The sequence below is a fragment of the Anomaloglossus baeobatrachus genome, chromosome 1 (genome assembly GCF_048569485.1).
Source record: "Anomaloglossus baeobatrachus isolate aAnoBae1 chromosome 1, aAnoBae1.hap1, whole genome shotgun sequence".
NCBI classification, from domain to species: Eukaryota; Metazoa; Chordata; class Amphibia; order Anura; family Aromobatidae; genus Anomaloglossus; species Anomaloglossus baeobatrachus.
Window position 1 is genome coordinate 34,927,527 of NC_134353.1, and position 21,450 is coordinate 34,948,976.

The 21,450-nt window shown below is 47.2% G+C and overlaps 1 protein-coding gene across 2 annotated transcripts in view; it reads right to left on the reverse strand.

Moving 5' to 3' along the window:
• Positions 1 to 20,810, reverse strand: part of LOC142304176 (5-hydroxytryptamine receptor 7) — a 129,194-nt gene extending 108,384 nt beyond the window's left edge. The window contains exons 1-2 of one of the 2 annotated variants that reach the window (XM_075346304.1): positions 20,535 to 20,810; positions 18,004 to 18,563 (exon numbers count right to left, since the gene is read on the reverse strand). In XM_075346304.1, the coding sequence (XP_075202419.1) occupies positions 18,004 to 18,509 (506 nt within the window). In that variant the 5' untranslated portion in view covers positions 18,510 to 18,563; positions 20,535 to 20,810. Of the gene's footprint in view, positions 1 to 18,003; positions 18,567 to 20,534 lie in introns of both variants that reach the window. The other variant, XM_075346295.1, reaches the window with a different exon arrangement.
• Between the last annotated feature and the right edge of the window lie 640 nt (positions 20,811 to 21,450).

Here is a 21,450-nt window from a genome sequence, read left to right on the forward strand (position 1 = left end):
GTCTCCCCTCCCCTCTCTATCTCTCTCTGCACCTCTCAGTGTCTCTCCCCCCTCTCTATCTCTCTCTGCACCTCTCAGTGCCTCCCCTCCCTCTCTTTCTCTCTCTGCACCTCTCAGTGCCTCCCCTCCCTCTCTTTCTCTCTCTGCACCTCTCAGTGTCTCCCCTCCCTCTCTTTCTCTCTCTGCACCTCTCAGTGTCTCCCCTCCCTCTCTATCTGCACCTCTCAGTGTCTCCCCTCCCTCTCTATCTCTCTCTGCACCTCTCAGTGTCTCCCCTCCCCTCTCTATCTCTCTCTGCACCTCTCAGTGTCTCTCCCCCCTCTCTATCTCTCTCTGCACCTCTCAGTGCCTCCCCTCCCTCTCTATCTCTCTCTGCACCTCTCAGTGTCTCCCCTCCCTCTCTATCTCTCTCTGCACCTCACAGTGTCTCCCCTCCCTCTCTATCTCTCTCTGCACCTCTCAGTGTCTCTCCCTCTCTTTCTCTCTCTGCACCTCTCAGTGCCTCCCCTCCCTCTCTTTCTCTCTCTGCACCTCTCAGTGCCTCCCCTCCCTCTCTTTCTCTCTCTGCACCTCTCAGTGTCTCCCCTCCCTCTCTTTCTCTCTCTGCACCTCTCAGTGTCTCCCCTCCCTCTCTATCTGCACCTCTCAGTGTCTCCCCTCCCTCTCTATCTCTCTCTGCACCTCTCAGTGTCTCCCCTCCCCTCTCTATCTCTCTCTGCACCTCTCAGTGTCTCTCCCCCCTCTCTATCTCTCTCTGCACCTCTCAGTGCCTCCCCTCCCTCTCTATCTCTCTCTGCACCTCTCAGTGTCTCCCTTCCCTCTCTATCTCTCTCTGCACCTCGCAGTGTTTCCCTTCCCTCTCTATCTCTCTCTGCACCTCTCAGTGCCTCCCCTCCCTCTCTATCTCTCTCTGCACCTCTCAGTGTCTCCCTTCCCTCTCTATCTCTCTCTGCACCTCTCAGTGTTTCCCTTCCCTCTCTATCTCTCTCTGCACCTCTCAGTGCCTCCCTTCCCTCTCTATCTCTCTCTGCACCTCTCAGTGTCTCCCTTCCCTCTCTATCTCTCTCTGCACCTCACAGTGCCTCCCCTCCCTCTCTATCTCTCTCTGCACCTCACAGTGCCTCCCCTCCCTCTCTATCTCTCTCTGCACCTCACAGTGTCTCCCCTCCCTCTCTTTCTCTCTCTGCACCTCTCAGTGTCTCCCCTCCCTCTCTATCTCTCTCTGCACCTCTCAGTGTCTCTCCTCCCTCTCTATCTCTCTCTGCACCTCTCAGTGCCTCCCCTCCCTCTCTATCTCTCTCTGCACCTCACAGTGTCTATCCTCCCTCTCTTTCTCTCTCTGCACCTCTCAGTGTCTCTCCTCCCTCTCTATCTCTCTCTGCACCTCTCAGTGCCTCCCCTCCCTCTCTATCTCTCTCTGCACCTCTCAGTGTCTCTCCTCCCTCTCTATCTCTCTCTGCACCTCTCAGTGCCTCCCCTCCCTCTCTATCTCTCTCTGCACCTCACAGTGTCTATCCTCCCTCTCTATCTCTCTCTGCACCTCTCAGTGTCTCCCTTCCCTCTCTTTCTCTCTCTGCACCTCTCAGTGTCTCTCTCTCTATCTCTCTCTGCACCTCTGTGTCTCCCGTCCCTCTCTATCTTTCTCTGCACCTCTCAGTGTCTCCCTTCCCTCTCTATCTCTCTCTGCACCTCTCAGTGTCTCCCCTCCCTCTCTATCTCTCTCTGCACCTCTCAGTGTCTCCCTTCCCTCTCTATCTCTCTCTGCACCTCTCAGTGTCTCCCCTCCCTCTCTATCTCTCTCTGCACCTCTCAGTGTCTCCCCTCCCTCTCTATCTCTCTCTGCACGTCTCAGTGTCTCCCCTCCCTCTCTATCTCTCTCTGCACCTCTCAGTGTCTCCCCTCCCTCTCTATCTCTCTCTGCACCTCTCAGTGTCTCCCCTCCCTCTCTATCTCTCTCTGCACCTCTCAGTGTCTCCCTCCCTCTCTATCTCTCTCTGCACCTCTCAGTGTCTCCCTTCCCTCTCTTTCTCTCTCTGCACCTCTCAGTGTCTCTCCTCCCTCTCTATCTCTCTCTGCACCTCTCAGTGTCTCCCCTCCCTCTCTATCTCTCTCTGCACCTCTCAGTGTCTCCCCTCCCTCTCTATCTCTCTCTGCACGTCTCAGTGTCTCTCCTCCCTCTCTATCTCTCTCTGCACCTCTCAGTGTCTCCCCTCCCTCTCTATCTCTCTCTGCACCTCTCAGTGTCTCCCCTCCCTCTCTATCTCTCTCTGCACCTCTCAGTGTCTCCCTCCCTCTCTATCTCTCTCTGCACCTCTCAGTGTCTCCCTTCCCTCTCTTTCTCTCTCTGCACCTCTCAGTGTCTCTCCTCCCTCTCTATCTCTCTCTGCACCTCTCAGTGTCTCCCCTCCCTCTCTATCTCTCTCTGCACCTCTCAGTGTCTCCCTCCCTCTCTATCTCTCTCTGCACCTCTCAGTGTCTCTCCCTCTCTTTCTCTCTCTGCACCTCTCAGTGTCTCTCCTCCCTCTCTATCTCTCTCTGCACCTCACAGTGTCTCCCCTCCCTCTCTTTCTCTCTCTGCACCTCTCAGTGTCTCCCCTCCCTCTCTATCTCTCTCTGCACCTCTCAGTGTTTCCCCTCCCTCTCTATCTCTCTCTGCACCTCTCAGTGTCTCCCTTCCCTCTCTTTCTCTCTCTGCACCTCTCAGTGTCTCTCCTCCCTCTCTATCTCTCTCTGCACCTCTCAGTGTCTCCCCTCCCTCTCTATCTCTCTCTGCACCTCTCAGTGTCTCCCTCCCTCTCAATCTCTCTCTGCACCTCTCAATGTCTCTCCCTCTCTTTCTCTCTCTGCACCTCTCAGTGTCTCTCCTCCCTCTCTATCTCTCTCTGCACCTCACAGTGTCTCCCCTCCCTCTCTTTCTCTCTCTGCACCTCTCAGTGTCTCCCTTCCCTCTCTTTCTCTCTCTGCACCTCTCAGTGTCTCTCCTCCCTCTCTATCTCTCTCTGCACCTCTCAGTGCCTCCCCTCCCTCTCTATCTCTCTCTGCACCTCTCAGTGCCTCCCCTCCCTCTCTTTCTCTCTCTGCACCTCTCAGTGTCTCTCCTCTCTCTCTATCTCTCTCTGCACCTCTCAGTGTCTCTCCTCCCTCTCTATCTCTCTCTGCACCTCTCAGTGCCTCCCCTCCCTCTCTTTCTCTCTCTGCACCTCTCAGTGCCTCCCCTCCCTCTCTTTCTCTCTCTGCACCTCTCAGTGTCTCTCCTCCCTCTCTATCTCTCTCTGCACCTCTCAGTGTCTCTCCTCCCTCTCTATCTCTCTCTGCACCTCTCAGTGCCTCCCCTCCCTCTCTTTCTCTCTCTGCACCTCTCAGTGTCTCTCCTCTCTCTCTATCTCTCTCTGCACCTCTCAGTGTCTCTCCTCCCTCTCTATCTCTCTCTGCACCTCTCAGTGTCTCTCCTCCCTCTCTATCTCTCTCTGCACCTCTCAGTGCCTCCCCTCCCTCTCTTTCTCTCTCTGCACCTCTCAGCGTCTCTCCTCTCTCTCTATCTCTCTGCACCTCTCAGTGCCTCCCCTCCCTCTCTATCTCTCTCTGCACCTCTCAGTGCCTCCCCTCCCTCTCTATCTCTCTCTGCACCTCTCAGTGTCTCTCCTCCCTCTCTATCTCTCTGCACCTCTCAGTGCCTCCCCTCCCTCTCTATCTCTCTCTGCACCTCTCAGTGCCTCCCCTCCCTCTCTTTCTCTCTCTGCACCTCTCAGTGTCTCCCCCCCTCTCTATCTCTCTCTGCACCTCTCAGTGTCTCCCCTCCCTCTCTATCTCTCTCTGCACCTCTCAGTGTCTCTCCTCCCTCTCTATCTCTCTCTGCACCTCTCAGTGTCTCCCCTCCCTCTCTATCTCTCTCTGAACCTCTCAGTGTCTCCCTCCCTCTCTATCTCTCTCTGCACCTCTCAGTGTCTCCCTCCCTCTCTATCTCTCTCTGCACCTCTCAGTGTCTCCCCTCCCTCTCTATCTCTCTCTCTGCACCTCTCAGTGTCTCCCCTCCCTCTCTATCCCTCTCTGCACCTCTCAGTGCCTCCCCTCCCTCTCTATCTCTCTCTGCACCTCTCAGTGTCTCCCTCCCTCTCTATCTCTCTCTGCACCTCTCAGTGTCTCCCTCCCTCTCTATCTCTCTCTGCACCTCTCAGTGTCTCCCCTCCCTCTCTATCTCTCTCTGCACCTCTCAGTGTCTCCCCTCCCTCTCTATCTCTCTCTGCACCTCTCAGTGTCTCCCCTCCCTCTCTATCTCTCTCTGCACCTCTCAGTGTCTCCCCTCCCTCTCTATCTCTCTCTGCACCTCTCAGTGTCTCCCTCCCTCTCTATCTCTCTCTGCACCTCTCAGTGTCTCCCCTCCCTCTCTATCTCTCTCTGCACCTCTCAGTGTCTCTCCTCCCTCTCTATCTCTCTCTGCACCTCTCAGTGTCTCTCCTCCCTCTCTATCTCTCTCTGCACCTCTCAGTGTCTCCCCTCCCTCTCTATCTCTCTCTGCACCTCTCAGTGTCTCCCCTCCCTCTCTATCTCTCTCTGCACCTCTCAGTGTCTCCCTCCCTCTCTATCTCTCTCTGCACCTCTCAGTGTCTCTCCCTCTCTTTCTTTCTCTGGCATTTTCAAAAGAGAAGCCGACACAGTGTGAACGCCGTGCAGCGCCGCGCCGGTGATCGTGGATCGGTGAGTATGAGAGAGGGGGTAGGAGGGACAGACTGACATGGACAGAGAGAGAGATAGAGACAGAGACAGAGAGAGACCGACCGACAGAAAGAGAGAGACTGAAAGATCTGCGTTTATTATGTCAAAAACACCTGCAGATCGCTAGTAAAAAGCAAGTGAAACGCATTCTTTCTAGAAAAATATGCGTTTTGACATTTTACATTGACTTCAATGTTATTAAAACTCTGCCAAAATGGCTAAAACAATTGACATGCTGCTTCTTCAAACGCAGAGTTTTTGACAAAGCAACTAAAACGCTGCGTTTGAAAAAGCATTGTGCGCACAAGAAAGCCCTATTTTCCATAGACTTTGCCTGGAAATCAAAACGCATGCAATTTTGCATTAAAACGCTGCAGCTCAAAACGCTGCAGAAACACAAGAAAAAATGCAAGGTTTGCACATAGCCCTACACTCCTCTCTTCTCTTTTAAACCCCTCTCCTCTCTCTTATTCTCCTCTCTTAGGCTACTTTCACACATCCGGTTTGAGCCCTGCGGCTCAATCCGGCTGTGAAAACTATGCAACGGATGCGGTGAAAACACCGCATCCTTTGCATAAGTTTTTACATGCGGCCGGTCCGGTTTTTTCCGGTTGCGGCATGCTACTGAGCATGCGCAGTGGAAAATACCGCATGCGGCGACCGGATGCGTTTTTTTCCGCATCGCGCCGCATCCGGCCTCCATAGGGATGCATTGAAAAATGCGCCGCAGCGGCCGGATGCGGCGCGATGCGGTGTTTTTTGCCGGAGCAAAAAACGTTGCAGGGTACGTTCGATCCGGCCGCCGCATCGGCTAAATCTGCCGCATGCGGCAAAAACCGGACCGAACGCAAGCCCCTACGGCACAATGCGGCACTAATGTAAGTCAATGCAAAAAAAACCGCAATCGGCGTTACAAAAGCCGGTTGCGGTTTTTCTGCAGAACGCCGTATTGTGCCGCAGAGCAAAAATCCGGATGTGTGAAAGTAGCCTTACTCTTCTGTTTCTGTCCTCTCTTACTTCCCACTCCCCTTTCTTCTACCCCTCTTCTCTCTCTTCCACCCATCTCCTCTCTCTTACACCCATCTCCTCTCTCTCTTACACCCTGCTCCCCTCTCTTCCACCCATCTCCTCTCTCTTCCACACCTCTCTCCTCTCTTACACCCATCTCCTCTCTCTTATACCCTGCTCCCCTCTCTTCCACCCCTCTCCTCTCTCTTACACCCCTCTGCTCTCTCTTACACCCTGCTCCCCTCTCTTCCACCCATCTCCTCTCTCTTAAACCCCTTTGTCCTCTCTTCCACCCCTCTCCTCTCTCTTCCACCCCTCTCCTCTCTCTTAAACCCCTTTGTCCTCTCTTCCACCCTTCTCCTCTCTCTTCCACACCTCTCCTCTCTCTTACACCCTGCTCCCCTCTCTTCCACCCATCTCCTCTCTCTTAAACCCCTTTGTCCTCTCTTCCACCCCTCTCCTCTCTCTTCCACCCCTCTCCTCTCTCTTAAACCCCTTTGTCCTCTCTTCCACCCTTCTCCTCTCTCTTCCACACCTCTCCTCTCTCTTACACCCTGCTCCCCTCTCTTCCACCCATCTCCTCTCTCTTAAACCCCTTTGTCCTCTCTTCCACCCCTCTCCTCTCTCTTCCACCCCTCTCCTCTCTCTTAAACCCCTTTGTCCTCTCTTCCACCCCTCTCCTCTCTCTTCCACACCTCTCCTCTCTCTTACACCCTGCTCCCCTCTCTTCCACCCATCTCCTCTCTCTTAAACCCCTTTGTCCTCTCTTCCACCCCTCTCCTCTCTCTTCCACCCCTCTCCTCTCTCTTCCACCCCTCTCCTCTCTCTTATACCCCTTTCTTACACCCCTCTATCCTCTCTTACACCTCTCCCCCCTCTCTTAGACACAGTAACAGCTGCTGTGTGGCTTGAGTGCCAAGAACAAAATAAAAATATGATCTCATCTGTGGACTTCTTCCAGTATACATATAATTTTATCACAAGTTTCACATGACACAGATTTCAGCAGAATGTGTATCACAATCCCTATAGACTGTGAGCCTCGCGGGCAGGGTCCTCTCCTCCTGTACTTGTCTTGTACTTGTCAGTATTATGTATACACTTTGTGACATGTAAAGCGGCATGGAATAAATGGCGCTATAATAATAAATAATAATAATAATCCGCACACACTCTCCGCTGTGTGAACACACACTTTTTGCCTTCGTTTCTCAGCCTCTCTACCTGTCATTATCTTTCTGTCTCCCTCTCTTCTTGCCTTTATCTTACTCTCCCCCCATATTCCTCTGTCTCCTTGTGATCTCCTCCGTCTCTTAAATCTCCCTCGTCTCTTACATCTCTGTCCTCTGCTTTTATATCTCATCCATCTGTTACGTCTGTCCTCTTTTGATTGCATCTTTTCCATTTTGAATCTCGTTCCTCTTTCTCACCCTTCCCCCCTCACTCACATCCCTTTTTTCTCTTACATTGCTTTCCTTTCTCCTACACCTCTTCCCCTTTTACACCTTTCCGCTTTCTTACACCCTTCTCACCTCTTAACTCTTTCTCGTATTATATCTTATCCTTCTCCCCTCTGAATTCTCTCCCCAGGCTTGTAACACTCTCCTTTTTCATTTTTCCCCTCTTATACCTCTCTCCCACTCCCTTGGTTCTTGTCCTCTCTTACATCTCTTGCCCCTCTCTTATATCTCTTTTTTCTTTTAGTTATCGCTTTCTCATTGCCTAGATCTCTCTTACACCTTTCTCTCCTCTTTAACACCTTTCTCACTTCTCTTAAACCTTTCTCCCTTCTCTTACACCTTTCTCCTCTCTCTTACATTTTTCTCCTGTCTCTTACACCTTTCTTCTCTCTTATACCATTCTTCCCTCTCTTACACGTTTCTCCCCTCTTTTACCCTTCTCCTCTCTCTTACACCTTTCTACCCTCTCCTACACCTTTTCTGTTTTCTCTTACACCTTACTCCCCTCTTCTATACCTTTTTTTCCCTCTCCTACACCTTTCTCCTCTCTCTTAGCCTTCTCTCCCTTCTTTTACACATTTCTCCCCTCTTATATACCATTCGCCTCTCTCTTTTACTATTCTCTCCTCTTATATACCATTCTCCCCTCCCTTACACCTTTCTTCCCTCTTTTAAACATTTATCCCCTCTTTTACACCGTTCTCCCCTCTCTTACACCGTTCTCTCCTCTCTTACACCGTTCTCCCCTCTCTTACGCCGTTCTCCCCTCTCTTACGCCGTTCTCCCCTCTCTTACACCGTTCTCCCCTCTCTTACGCCGTTCTCCCCTCTCTTACGCCGTTCTCCCCTCTCTTACGCCGTTCTCCCCTCTCTTACACCGTTCTCCTCTCTCTTACACCTTTCTCCCCTCTCTTACACCTTTCTCCCCTCTCTTACGCCGTTCTCCCCTCTCTTACACCGTTCTCCCCTCTCTTACACCGTTCTCCCCTCTCTTACACCGTTCTCCTCTCTCTTACACCTTTCTCCCCTCTCTTACACCTTTCTCCCCTCTCTTACACCGTTCTCCCCTCTCTTACACCTATCTCCCCTCTCTTACGCCGTTCTCCCCTCTCTTACGCCGTTCTCCCTTCTCTTACGCCGTTCTCCCCTCTCTTACGCCGTTCTCCCCTCCCTTACGCCGTTCTCCCCTCTCTTACGCCATTCTCCCCTCTCTTACGCCATTCTCCCCTCTCTTACACCGTTCTCCCCTCTCTTACGCCGTTCTCCCCTCTCTTACACCTATCTCCCCTCTCTTACGCCGTTCTCCCCTCTCTTACGCCGTTCTCCCCTCTCTTACGCCGTTCTCCCCTCTCTTACGCCATTCTCCCCTCTCTTACGCCGTTCTCCCCTCCCTTACACCGTTCTCCCCTCTCTTACGCCATTCTCCCCTCTCTTACGCCATTCTCCCCTCTCTTACACTGTTCTCCCCTCTCTTACGCCATTCTCCCCTCTCTTACGCCATTCTCCCCTCTCTTACACCATTCTCCCCTCTCTTACACCTTTCTCCCCTCTCTTACGCCGTTCTCCCCTCTCTTACACCGTTCTCCTCTCTCTTACACCTTTCTCCCATCTCTTATACCTTTCTCCCCTCTTTTATACCATTTTCCCCTCCCTTACAACTTTCTCCCCTCTTTTACACATTATTCCCCTCTCTTACACCTTTCTCCCCTCTCTTACACCTTTCTCACCTCTTTTACACCTTTCTCCCTCTGTTACACCATTCTCCCCTCTTTTACACCTTTCTTCCCTCTTTTAAACATTTATCCCCTCTTACACCTTTCTCCCCTCTCTTACACTGTTCTCCCCTCTTTTTCACCGGTCTCCCCTCTCTTACACCTTTCTCCCTTCTCTTACACATTTCTTCTCTTACACCTTTCTCCCCTCTCTTACACCTTTCACCACTTTCTTACGCCGTTCTCCCCTCTCTTACACCGTTCTCCTCTCTCTTACACCGTTCTCCCCTCTCTTACACCGTTCTCCTCTCTCTTACACCGTTCTCCTCTCTCTTACACCGTTCTCCCCTCTCTTACACCGTTCTCCTCTCTCTTACACCGTTCTCCCCTCTTTTACACCTTTCTCCCATCTCTTACACCTTTCTTCTCTTACACCTTTCTTCTCTTACACCTTTCTCCACTCTTTTACACTTTTCTCCGATCTCTTACCCCTTGATCCCTGCTTCTGCACCTTTCTCCCCTCCCCTACACTTTTCTCCCCCTCTCTTACTTTTCTCTCCCTTCTTCCAAACTTTTTCCCCCCTCTTACACCTCCCCCCTCTCTATAACCTTTCTCTTCTCTTACATCTCTTTTACCTTTCTCCTATCTTACATCTTTCTGTTACCTTTTTTCTCCATTTTGCTCTCTATTCTCTTACATCTCTTCTCTTTTACTTCTCTCCTTCATCCATCTTTCCTCACTTGCGTCTCTCACAGCTGTTAACTCCCTCTATTCTCTCTTACTTCTCACCTCTCTCTTTACTTCCCTCCTTTCTCTTTCCCATCCCTCCCCCATACATCTTTCCTTCTTCCTCTTTCTTCTATTTACCATACTTTTATTACTTCTCTATGAGCATTTTTTACATTTCACTTTCTTTCTTTTTCTTTCTTTCTTTCTTTCTTTCTTTTTCTCTCTTTCTCTTTTTTCTTTCTTTCTTTTTCTTTCTCTCTTTCTCTTTTGTTTCTTTCTTTCTCACTCACCCTAGTTTATTAACTCTTCTCTTCGAAGTTATTTCCCCATTTTCCATTTTAATCTTAAATGCATGAACACACATATGTAAACAGTCATACATTCACCTTTATACACACTGTACACTTATACACACATATTCATACACATACACACATGCACATACATACACATTCATACACTCACCTTCAAACACAAAGTACTTACATATATACATATATGTACATTCATACACAGATTTATACACATATACTCATATTCAAACACACATTCATATATATACAAACATGCACATTTATTAATGAACACACATTTCAATACACTGTACATTTATTCATACACATAAAAATACACTCATAAACATTATATTTTATATATATATATATATATATATATATATATATATATATATATACCCACATATATATATCTATACAGTGTCTTGTGAAAGTATTCACCCCCCTTGAATTTTTCAACCTTTTCCCACATTTCAGGCTTCAAACATAAAGATGAAAATGTTAATGTTCTGGTGAAAAATCAACAACAAGTGGATACAATTGTGAAGTTGACTGATATTTATTGCTTATTTTAAACTTTTTTTAAAAAATAAATAACTGAAAATTGGGGCGTGCAATATTATTCATCCCCTTTACTTTCAGTGCAGCAAACTCACTCCAGAAGTTGATTGAGGATCTCTGAATGATCCAATGTTGTCCTAAATGACTGATGATGATAAATATAAGCCCCTGTGTGTAATCAAGTCTCCGTATAATGCCCCTGCTCTGTGATAGTCTCAGTATTCTGTGTAAAGCACAGAGAGCATCATGAAGACCAAGGAACACAACAGGCAGGTCCGTGATACTGTTGTGGAGAAGTTTAAAGCCAGATTTGGTTACAAAAAGATTTCCAAAACTTTAAACATCCCAAGGAGCACTGTGCAAGCGATCATATTGAAATGGAAGGAGCATCATACCACTGCAAATCTACCGAGACCCGGCCGTCCATCCAAACTGTCATCTCACACAAGAAGGAGACTGATCAGAGATGAAGCCAAGAGGCCCATGATCACTCTGGATGATCTGCAGAGATCTACAGCTGAGGTGGGAGAGTCTGTCCATAGGACAACAATCAGTCGTACACTGCACAAATCTGGCCTTTATGAAAGAGTGGCAAGAAGAAAGCCATTTCTCAAAGATATCCATAAAAAGTGTTGTTTAACGTTTGCCACAAGCCACCTGGAGACACCAAACATATGGAAGAAGGTGCTCTGGTCAGATGAAACCAAAATCAAACTTTTTGGGTACAATGCCAAACGATATGTTTGGCGTAAAAGCAACACAGCTCATCACTTTGAACACACCATCCCCACTGTCAAACATGGTGGTGGCAGCATCATGGTTTGGGCCTGCTTTTCTTCAGCAGGGACAGGGATGGTTAAAATTGAGGGGAAGATGGATGGAGCCAAATACAGGACCATTCTTGAAGAAAACCTGTTGGATTCTGCAAAAGACCTGAGACTGGGACGGAGATTTTTTTTCTAACAAGAGAATGATCCCAAACATAAAGCAAAATCTACAATGGAATGGTTCACAAATAAACGTATCCAGGTGTTAGAATGGCCAAGTCACAGTCCAGACCTGAACCCAATCGAGAATCTGTGGAAAGAGCTGAAAACTGCTGTTCACAAATGCCTCCATCCAACCTCACTCAGCTCCAGCTGTTTACAAAGGAAGAATGGGTGAGAATTTCACCTCTCCATGTGCAAAACTGATAGACACATACCCCAAGAGACTGTGCTGTAATCACAGCAAAAGGGGGCGCTACAAAGTATTCACTTACAGGGGATGAATAATATTGCACGCCCCCAATTTTCAGATATTTATTTTTTTTGAAAAGTTTAAAATAAGCAATAAATTTCGTTCACCTTCACAATTGTGTCACTTCTTGTTGATTCTTCCCCAGAATATTACCATTTTATCTTTCTGTTTGAAGCCTGAAATGTGGGAAAAGGTTGAAAAATTCAAGGGGGCTGAATACTTTCGCAAGGCACTGTCATATATATATTTCTGTCTGATTTTTTTTCAACATAAAGTGGGATTGATAAATCAGTAAATGGAAGCTGCTGTTACATTCTGCCGGATGCTGATGTTACGGGCAGTGTTTGGTGAGGTCCTCCGTGTTTTCCATATATACACATGCAGGGTACATAGATTATACAAATACACATGAATACATGGCTCATGCAGTTTCACATGTCGCGAGCTTTCTCACATTTCACCTTTGCACACGCAGCATTGGGGGCATCAGCAGACGTGTGCCTTCACTCCTGGGGGGCCAGCAGGGGGCGCCAATAAGCCCCTCTGCATTACCCAGTATATTTAGATACAGATTTTCCTTTAGATTCAGATACATCTATGTTTCTTAGGACTTGATTTAATTATGCAAATGGGAATCCTGGGGCCAGAATGATGCATTATGGGTCTGACATTTACGGAGGGTTTTTGTGCAGAAATATCCATCCTGCATATGTATTTACAGATTTCCAGGCAATATCCTATTATAGTACACAGCAATCAGTCTGTGAGATGGTTGATAACAGAGAAGAGTAGTTGATTGCAACAGAATGCAGGTAGCCAGTGCTATTAGGGAGCCCCAGTGCTAATAAGGAGCCCCAGTGTTATTAGGGAGCCCCAGTGCTATTAGGGGAGCCCCAGTGCTAATAAGGAGCCCCAGTGTTATTTGGGAGCCCCAGTGCTATTAGGGAACCCCAGTGCTTTTAAGGAGCCCCAGTGCCAATAAGGAGCCCCAGTGCTATTAGGGAGCCCCAGTGCTAATAAGGAGCCCCAGTGGTAATAAGGAGCCCCAGTGCTAATAAGGAGCCCCAGTGCTATTAGGGAGCCCCAGTGCTATTAGGGAGCCCCAGTGCTAATAAGGAGCCCCAGTGTTATTAGGGAGCCCCAGTGTTATTAGGGAGCCCCAGTGCTATTAGGGAGCCCCAGTGCTAATAAGGAGCCCCAGTGCTAATAAGGAGCTCCAGTGCTATTAGGGAGCCCCAGTGCTAATAAGGAGCCCCAGTGCTAATAAGGAGCCCCAGTGCTATTAGGGAGCCTCAGTGCCAATAAGGAGCCCCAGTGCTAATAAGGAGCCCCAGTGCTATTATGGAGCCCCAGTGCTATTAGGGAGCCCCAGTGCTATTAGGGAGCCCCAGTGCTATTAGGGAGCCCCAGTGCTAATAAGGAGCCCCAGTGTTAATTGGGAGCCCCAGTGCTATTAGGGAGCCCCAGTGCAAATAAGGAGCCCCAGTGCTATTAGGAAGCCCCAGTGCTATTAGAGAGCCCCAGTGCTATTAGGGAACCCCAGTGTTATTAGAGAGCCCCAGTGCTATTAGGGAGCCCCAGTTATATTAGAGAGCCCCAGTGTTAATAGGGAGGCCCACTGCTATTAGGGAGCCCCAGTGCTATTATAGATCCCCAGTACTATTATAGAGCCCCAGTGCTATTTGGGAACCTCGGTGATCTTAGGGAGCCCCCGTGCTATTAGAGAGCCCCACTGTTATTAGGAAGCCCCAGTGTTAATAGGGAGCCCCAGTGCTATTAAGGAGCCCCAGTGCTATTAGAGAGCCCCAGTGCTATTAGGGAGCCTCAGTGCAGATGTCAGTGTAGGATCCTCTAGTTATAGGGCTGGGTGTCAGCGTCAACCTTCCCTACGTATACCCTACTATAGATACATCATAGTACAGGACATCAGCCTCAGTCACATGGTAGTTGTATATATCACAATGATAGAAGTGATTGTGGATGTGGTTCGGTGAGGACTTTTGGGGTTTAAGATTATTCTGATAGAATGAACATAGGACCGAGCGATAATATAAGAAAGAGGAGAATAATCTACACGTTATATCACAGCATCCACTGCAAATCACAGAGAAAGGAGCCAGCGAGTGACAAGCACAGGGACTCGTCCAATACTTTATATAACAATGAGTGTCTGGTATTATACAGATCAGTCTGATATAGCATACATTACCTATATATCATAGATTTATTAATCTATCTATGTAACAAAAAAAGAAAGAAGATGTACCTCCATCATGTTATCTCTTCTCTCAGCCTCCCTATAAAATGTTGTATTATTGTATTATATCTCCTCTTAGCACCCTTATATATACATTGTGTCCACCCATATCCTGTCCACCGCCATTAACCTGAGAACGGCGGCAGCTATAGGCATAGAAGTGGTGTCTAGGTATAGTAAAGTAGCCATGCGCTACGCAATGAAACCACCTATAGCGCCACCTGGTGGAAAACAACGGAGTTAGCATTTTTAGCTTGGAAACGGAACGAGATAGAGAAAAAAAGTGAATTACAAAGTTGTAGGCATCATCAATTCAATACGTATCGACACCTTGCATACAGAAATGCTATGAATAGAACGTGTAAAACTCACAAGGCTGCAGACGTGAAGCGATACCTCATGGAGACCTTCCTACAAGTCATTGGGTATGGTGGCTGTGTGGAGTGGCCTCCACGCTCACCTGACCTGACCCCATTGGACTTCTTTCTGTGAGGTCACATCAAACAGTAGGTGTATGCGACCCCTCCACCAACATTGCAGGACCTACGACCACGTATCACAGATGCTTGTGCAAACGTGTCACCTACCATATTGCACAACGTGCAGCAAGATACAGTATGCTGTGCAGAGGCCAGATGTGCATTGCAGCTGACGGGGGCCACTTTGAGCATCAAAGTTACATGAACGCCATATGCGTGACCAGCATTCAATATTTGCGGGGGGGTCATGTACTTCATATCATAGCATTTCTGTGTGCAAGGTGTCGATTCGTATTGAATTGATGATGCCCTACAATTTTTTAATTCACTTTTTTTCTTTATCTCATTCCGTTTTTGAGATAAAAATGCTAACTCCGTTGTTTTCCACCAGGTGGCGCTATAGGTGGTTTCATTGCGTAGCGCATGGATACTTTACTATACCTAGACACCACTTCTATAGCTGCCGCCGTTCTCAAGTTAATGGCGTTGGACAGCATATGGGTGGACACACTGTATATCTCCATCATGTTATCTCTCCTCTCAGCCCCTCTATATATGTATGCCTACCATGATACCTCTCCTTTCAGCCCCATCTATATAAGTACCACTATCATGTTATCTCTCCTCTCAGCCCCTCTATGTATGTATCTCCATCATGTTATCGCTTCTCCCAAGCCCCTCTAGTTATGTACCTCCATCATGTTATGTGAGAATATCTCCAGCATCCAGGGACAATCAGCAGATAAGTATAAAAACTTAAATTTTTATTTCATATATAGGTCATAAAATTATGTTAGTGCAGGATGTTAGACCAACAGGCACAGTTAGTGTAGCAATCCTACGCGTTTCAGCAGAAGCGCCTTATTCGTTTCCCGACCTGGACCAGGTTGGCTCGGTGCGCTGACTGAGGACTCCTCCTGGTGCCTGATACAGGGTGAGCTGACTGTATTTCTTTCTATTTCCATCATGTTATCTCTCCTCTCAGCCTTTCTATGTATGTATTTTCATCAGGTTATCACATCTCCCAGCACCACTATTTATGTACCCACATCATGTTACCTCTCTGTTCAGTGCCTCTATGTATGTACCTCCATCATGTCATTTCTACTGTCAGCCGTTCTATGTACTGTATGTATCTCCATCATGTTATCTCTCCTCTCATCCTCTTTCTATGTGTCCCTCCATCATGTTATCTCTCCTCTCATCCTCTTTCTATGTGTCCCTCCATCATGTTATCTCTCCTCTCATCCTCTTTCTATGTGTCCCTCCATCATGTTATCTCTCCTCTCATCCTATTTCCATGTGTCCCTCCATCATGTTATCTCTCCTCTCATCCTCTTTCTATGTGTCCCTCCATCATGTTATCTCTCCTCTCATCCTATTTCCATGTGTCCCTCCATCATGTTATCTCTCCTCTCATCCTCTTTATATGTGTACCTCCATCATGTTATCTCTCCTCTCACCCTCTTTCTATGTGTCCCTCCATCATGTTATCTCTCCTCTCACCCTCTTTCTATGTGTCCCTCCATCATGTTATCTCTCCTCTCATCCTCTTTCTATGTGTCCCTCCCATCATGTTATCTCTCCTCTCATCCTCTTTCCATGTGTCCCTCCATCATGTTATCTCTCATCTCACCCTCTTTCTATGTGTCCCTCCATCATGTTATCTCTCCTCTCACCCTCTTTCTATGTGTCCCTCCATCATGTCATCTCTCCTCTCATCCTATTTCCATGTGTCCCCTCCATCATGTTATCTCTCCTCTCATCCTCTTTCTATGTGTCCCTCCATCATGTTATCTCTCCTCTCATCCTATTTCCATGTGTCCCTCCATCATGTTATCTCTCCTCTCATCCTCTTTATATGTGTACCTCCATCATGTTATCTCTCCTCTCACCCTCTTTAGATGTGTACCTCCATCATGTTATCTCTCCTCTCATCCTCTTTCTATGTGTCCCTCCATCATGTTATCTCTCCTCTCATCCTCTTTCTATGTGTCCCTCCATCATGTTATCTCTCCTCTCAGCCCCTCTATGTATGTATTTCCATCAGGTTATCACATCTCCCAGCACCACTATTTATGTACCCACATCATGTTACCTCTCTGTTCAGTGCCTCTATGTATGTACCTCCATCATGTCATTTCTACTGTCAGCCGTTCTATGTACTGTATGTATCTCCATCATGTTATCTCTCCTCTCACCCTCTTTCTATGTGTCCCTCCATCATGTTATCTCTCCTCTCATCTCTTTCTATGTGTCCCTCCATCATGTTATCTCTCCTCTCATCCTATTTCCATGTGTCCCTCCATCATGTTATCTCTCCTCTCATCCTCTTTCTATGTGTCCCTCCATCATGTTATCTCTCCTCTCATCCTCTTTCTATGTGTCCCTCCATCATGTTATCTCTCCTCTCATCCTCTTTCTATGTGTCCCTCCATCATGTTATCTCTCCTCTCATCCTATTTCCATGTGTCCCTCCATCATGTTATCTCTCCTCTCATCCTATTTCCATGTGTCCCTCCATCATGTTATCTCTCCTCTCATCCTCTTTCTATGTGTCCCTCCATCATGTTATCTCTCCTCTCATCCTCTTTCTATGTGTCCCTCCATCATGTTATCTCTCCTCTCATCCTATTTCCATGTGTCCCTCCATCATGTTATCTCTCCTCTCATCCTCTTTATATGTGTACCTCCATCATGTTATCTCTCCTCTCATCCTCTTTCTATGTGTACCTCCATCATGTTATCTCTCCTCTCATCCTCTTTCTATGTGTCCCTCCATCATGTTATCTCTCCTCTCATCCTCTTTCTATGTGTCCCTCCATCATGTTATCTCTCCTCTCACCCTCTTTCTATGTGTCCCTCGATCATGTTATCTCTCCTCTCATCCTCTTTCTATGTGTCCCTCCATCATGATATCTCTCCTCTCATCCTCTTTATATGTGTACCTCCATCATGTTATCTCTCCTCTCATCCTCTTTATATGTGTACCTCCATCATTTTATCTCTCCTCTCACCCTCTTTAGATGTGTACCTCCATCATGTTATCTCTCCTCTCATCCTCTTTCCATGTGTCCCTCCATCATGTTATCTCTCCTCTCATCCTCTTTCTATGTGTCCCCTCCATCATGTTATCTCTCCTCTCATCCTCTTTCTATGTGTCCCTCCATCATGTTATCTCTCCTCTCATCCTCTTTCTATGTGTCCCCTCCATCATGTTATCTCTCCTCTCATCCTCTTTCTATGTGTGTCCCTCCATCATGTTATCTCTCCTCTCATCCTCTTTATATGTGTACCTCCATCATGTTATCTCTCCTCTCATCCCCTTAATATTTGTTACCATCTGGCAGGACAGATGTTACTTTGTGAATTCACCTTCACCCCTTCATAGTTATATTCTTATCAACCAGTGGAATTGTCTACAACTTAACACTATGGATAGATCGTATAGGTCTATAAACTGTCTTACCTACCATACAGTATCCATGTCATGGACCCCACCAGCCCTGGCACTTACCCTCTGACATCCCACACCCGCACAATTCTTACCTGTCCACACTGATGACACACAGGGTCATAATAGACGCCGTGCAGCACATGACATCCATGGCTATGAACACATTGCAGAATACTTTTCCAAAGAGCCATTTCCCACCAACTAGGTCAGTGATGATAACAAAAGGCATGACAGCAATGGCCACCGAGAGGTCCGCAGCCGCCAAGGACACCACCAGGTAGTTGGAAGGCTGTCGGAGCTTCTTGACTATGCACACAGAGATGATCACCAGCCCATTGCCAGCTATGGTGAAGATGGTAAGGATGGACAGCACAACCCCAATGACAATCTTCTCCGTGTCGCCATACAACAGGATTCCCTCTCCACAATCGGTTACGTTGGTGTGGTTGAGAGTGACCAAGTCTTGTTCAGTAGTAATTAAAGGTCTGTCAGTCATGAATGCAGGTGGGAGAAGGTTTTGTGGGGGACAGGGTGGCTGGACACTGTATGACGACAGATGGACGGCTGGCAGTAGACTCGATTGGACCTGTATCAGCATCCCCCCGTCTTGATGTTTTCAAAGATGCCGAAGCAGCCAAGATGCTTCGTTGAACTTCTGGAGAAAACAAGATCATCGTGACTGAAGAACATAGACTCTAGATATATACAGATATATTATGATTGATGCAACGTCCTACATCCTGAGTATCCCATATTCCCCATATAAAAGAGCCAGCGGAGAGATACTCCATTCCTGGGAGATTGTTTCTACTCCAAGTGACTCCTTCAGAGTTCAGCAGTCAACTCCCACTAAGCCGAAATCTCCTTCTACCTCTGTCATCCTGGTACCTGTTCACAAATCCTCCCCCTTCTCCAAACCAGATTTCATGTTCTACCATACATTATGCATACCGGCCACTTTCTGTGAGAAGACCACCTCTTGGGTGAAAAAAAACCCCTAACCTTTTATCCAGCTTTATCATGATACCCTAAGTTAGACATACTGGTGATCTTCTTTGAGAAGACCACCTCCACCTTTTGGAGAAAAGTAACCTCATATCGAAGTCATGCTTCAACACATTATGCATACCACCTTCTTTGAGAAGATCACCTCTTTACAAAGACCATATATAAAGCATACTGGCCACCATCTTTAAGAAAATCACCGGCAGAAAATAATTTCTTGGGAAAAAACACTCCCTCTTTATTCAGACAGGGTTCAATGTCCTAACATGCATTATGCTTCCTTGCAAGTTTTTTTGAGAAGACCACCTCCAGAAGACCATGTCTTGGAGATGACTACCTTATATATTTAAGGCCAGATTTATGCTCTACCATATCTAATGTATACTGAATAGACCACCTCTAGAAGACCTCTTCTTGGAGAAGACCACCTAAGATCAATTATTGGACAAGATCACCTCTAGAAGACAAATTCTTAGAGAAGACCACCCCTTTATCCGGAGCAGATTCACTATTTCACCGTATATTATACATACCGAACATTTTTTTTTTGAGATCACCCAGACCAATTCTTGGGTAAGACCACCTAAGACCAATTATTACAGAAGATCATCTCTAGAAGACCAATTCTTGGAGAAAACCACCTTCTTACCTTATCAGATTTAATGTTCTAGCCTCTAGAAGACCAATTCTTGGAGATGACCACCTCCTTATCCGGACTACATTCGCTATTTCACCATATATTATGCATATCGGACACTTTTTTTGAGATCACCTAGACCAATTCTTGGGGAAGACCACCTAAGACCAATTATTGGAGAAGATCACCTCTAGAAGACCAATTCTCGGAGAAGACCACCTCCTTACCTTATCAGATTTAATGTTCTAGCCTATAGAAGACCAATTCTTGGAGAAGACCACCTCCTTATCCAGACCAGATTCTCTATTTCACCATATATTATGCATATCGGACACATTTTTGGAGATCACCTCTAGAAGACCAATTTTTGGAGAAGATCACCATCTTACCTTATCAAATTTAATGTGCTACCATGATAGACATCTTAGAAGACCTTCTCTTAGAGAAGACTGCCACTTTATCCAGAGCAGATTTCATGTGCTACCACCAATTATACATACTAGATGTCTTCTTTTAGAAGACCACCCCCTAAAAGCCCACCTTTCAATGCAATTTTGGATGGGTGTCCCCATGAATTGACTCACTAGCAGTCCCATATCCCTCCTTGCTATGGACATATCCTGATAAACCATGCTATGGTACAAGGCATGCAACAAAGTATGGATGTAGCAGAGCTGACTTGGCGGACAGTAATGCAGTAAATTTACCTGCAGTCCTGCGTAAAAGCACATGTAACAAATGGTATCACCATCATTTATGACATATTATTACCCCTCTAAAGTTGTGCGCTGTTCTCTGCAGAAAACCAGCTCTTTAATAGTTAAATAAGCCTGGTCCAGGATACACAGGTCTAGTAATAACTGAAGCGGAAAGTGGCGCGCTCGCGGAGTTCCTATATATAGGTTATATAAGGGGGGCGTTCATGCAGGAGTAATAGGTGGATAACCCACATTCTCCGCAGTCTATAGGTGCAGGCTTTACCTTCTCCGGCAGATGCTGGGTATAGGGTGCACTTTAAGGCTCCTTCAGTCATAGTCATCTTCTTGGTTCTTCAGGGTGCAGAGGTCACCTGTCTCCAGATTTAGGGTCTCATCCTGCTGTGCTCAGTCCTGTGCAGGATCCCTGTGTGCAGTCACTTCCCATACACTCATCCTGCACAGCCCCGAGCCCCTGCCACTCAGGACCTGCCACTGCACGAGTCTGGGGATGTGGAAAGTGCCGCGGATTCTGCAGCCGGAGTCAGATCCTCTCTGATGACGTCACAATAATCCAGCAATGAGCGGCGGCTCCGAGGAGTCATCTGCTGTAATGTGCTGCGAGATGCGGAGAAGGAGGCAGGAGAGGGGCTGCAGAGCGGAAATCACAGTGTGCCCAAGCTACCACCCCCGTATACTGCCCTATTTATCATCCCGTATATGATCCCGTATATGATCCCGTATACTGCCCTATTTATCATCCCGTATATGATCCCGTCTACCACCCCGTATACTGCCCTATTTATCATCCCGTATATGATCCCGTATATGATCCCGTATACTGCCCTATTTATCATCCCGTATATGATCCCGTCTACCACCCCGTATACTGCCCTATTTATCATCCCGTATATGATCCCATCTACCACCCCGTATACTGCCCTATCTATCATCCCGTATATGATCCCGTATATGATCTCGTCTACCACCCCGTATACTGCCCTATTTATCATCCCATGTATGATCCCGTCTACCACCCCGTATACTGCCCTATCTATCATCCCGTATATGATCCCAATATGATCCCATCTATGATCCCATCTTCCACCCCGTATACTGCCCTATTTATCATCCCGTATATGATCCCATCTACCACCCCGTATACTGCCCTATCTATCATCCCGTATATGATCCCAATATGA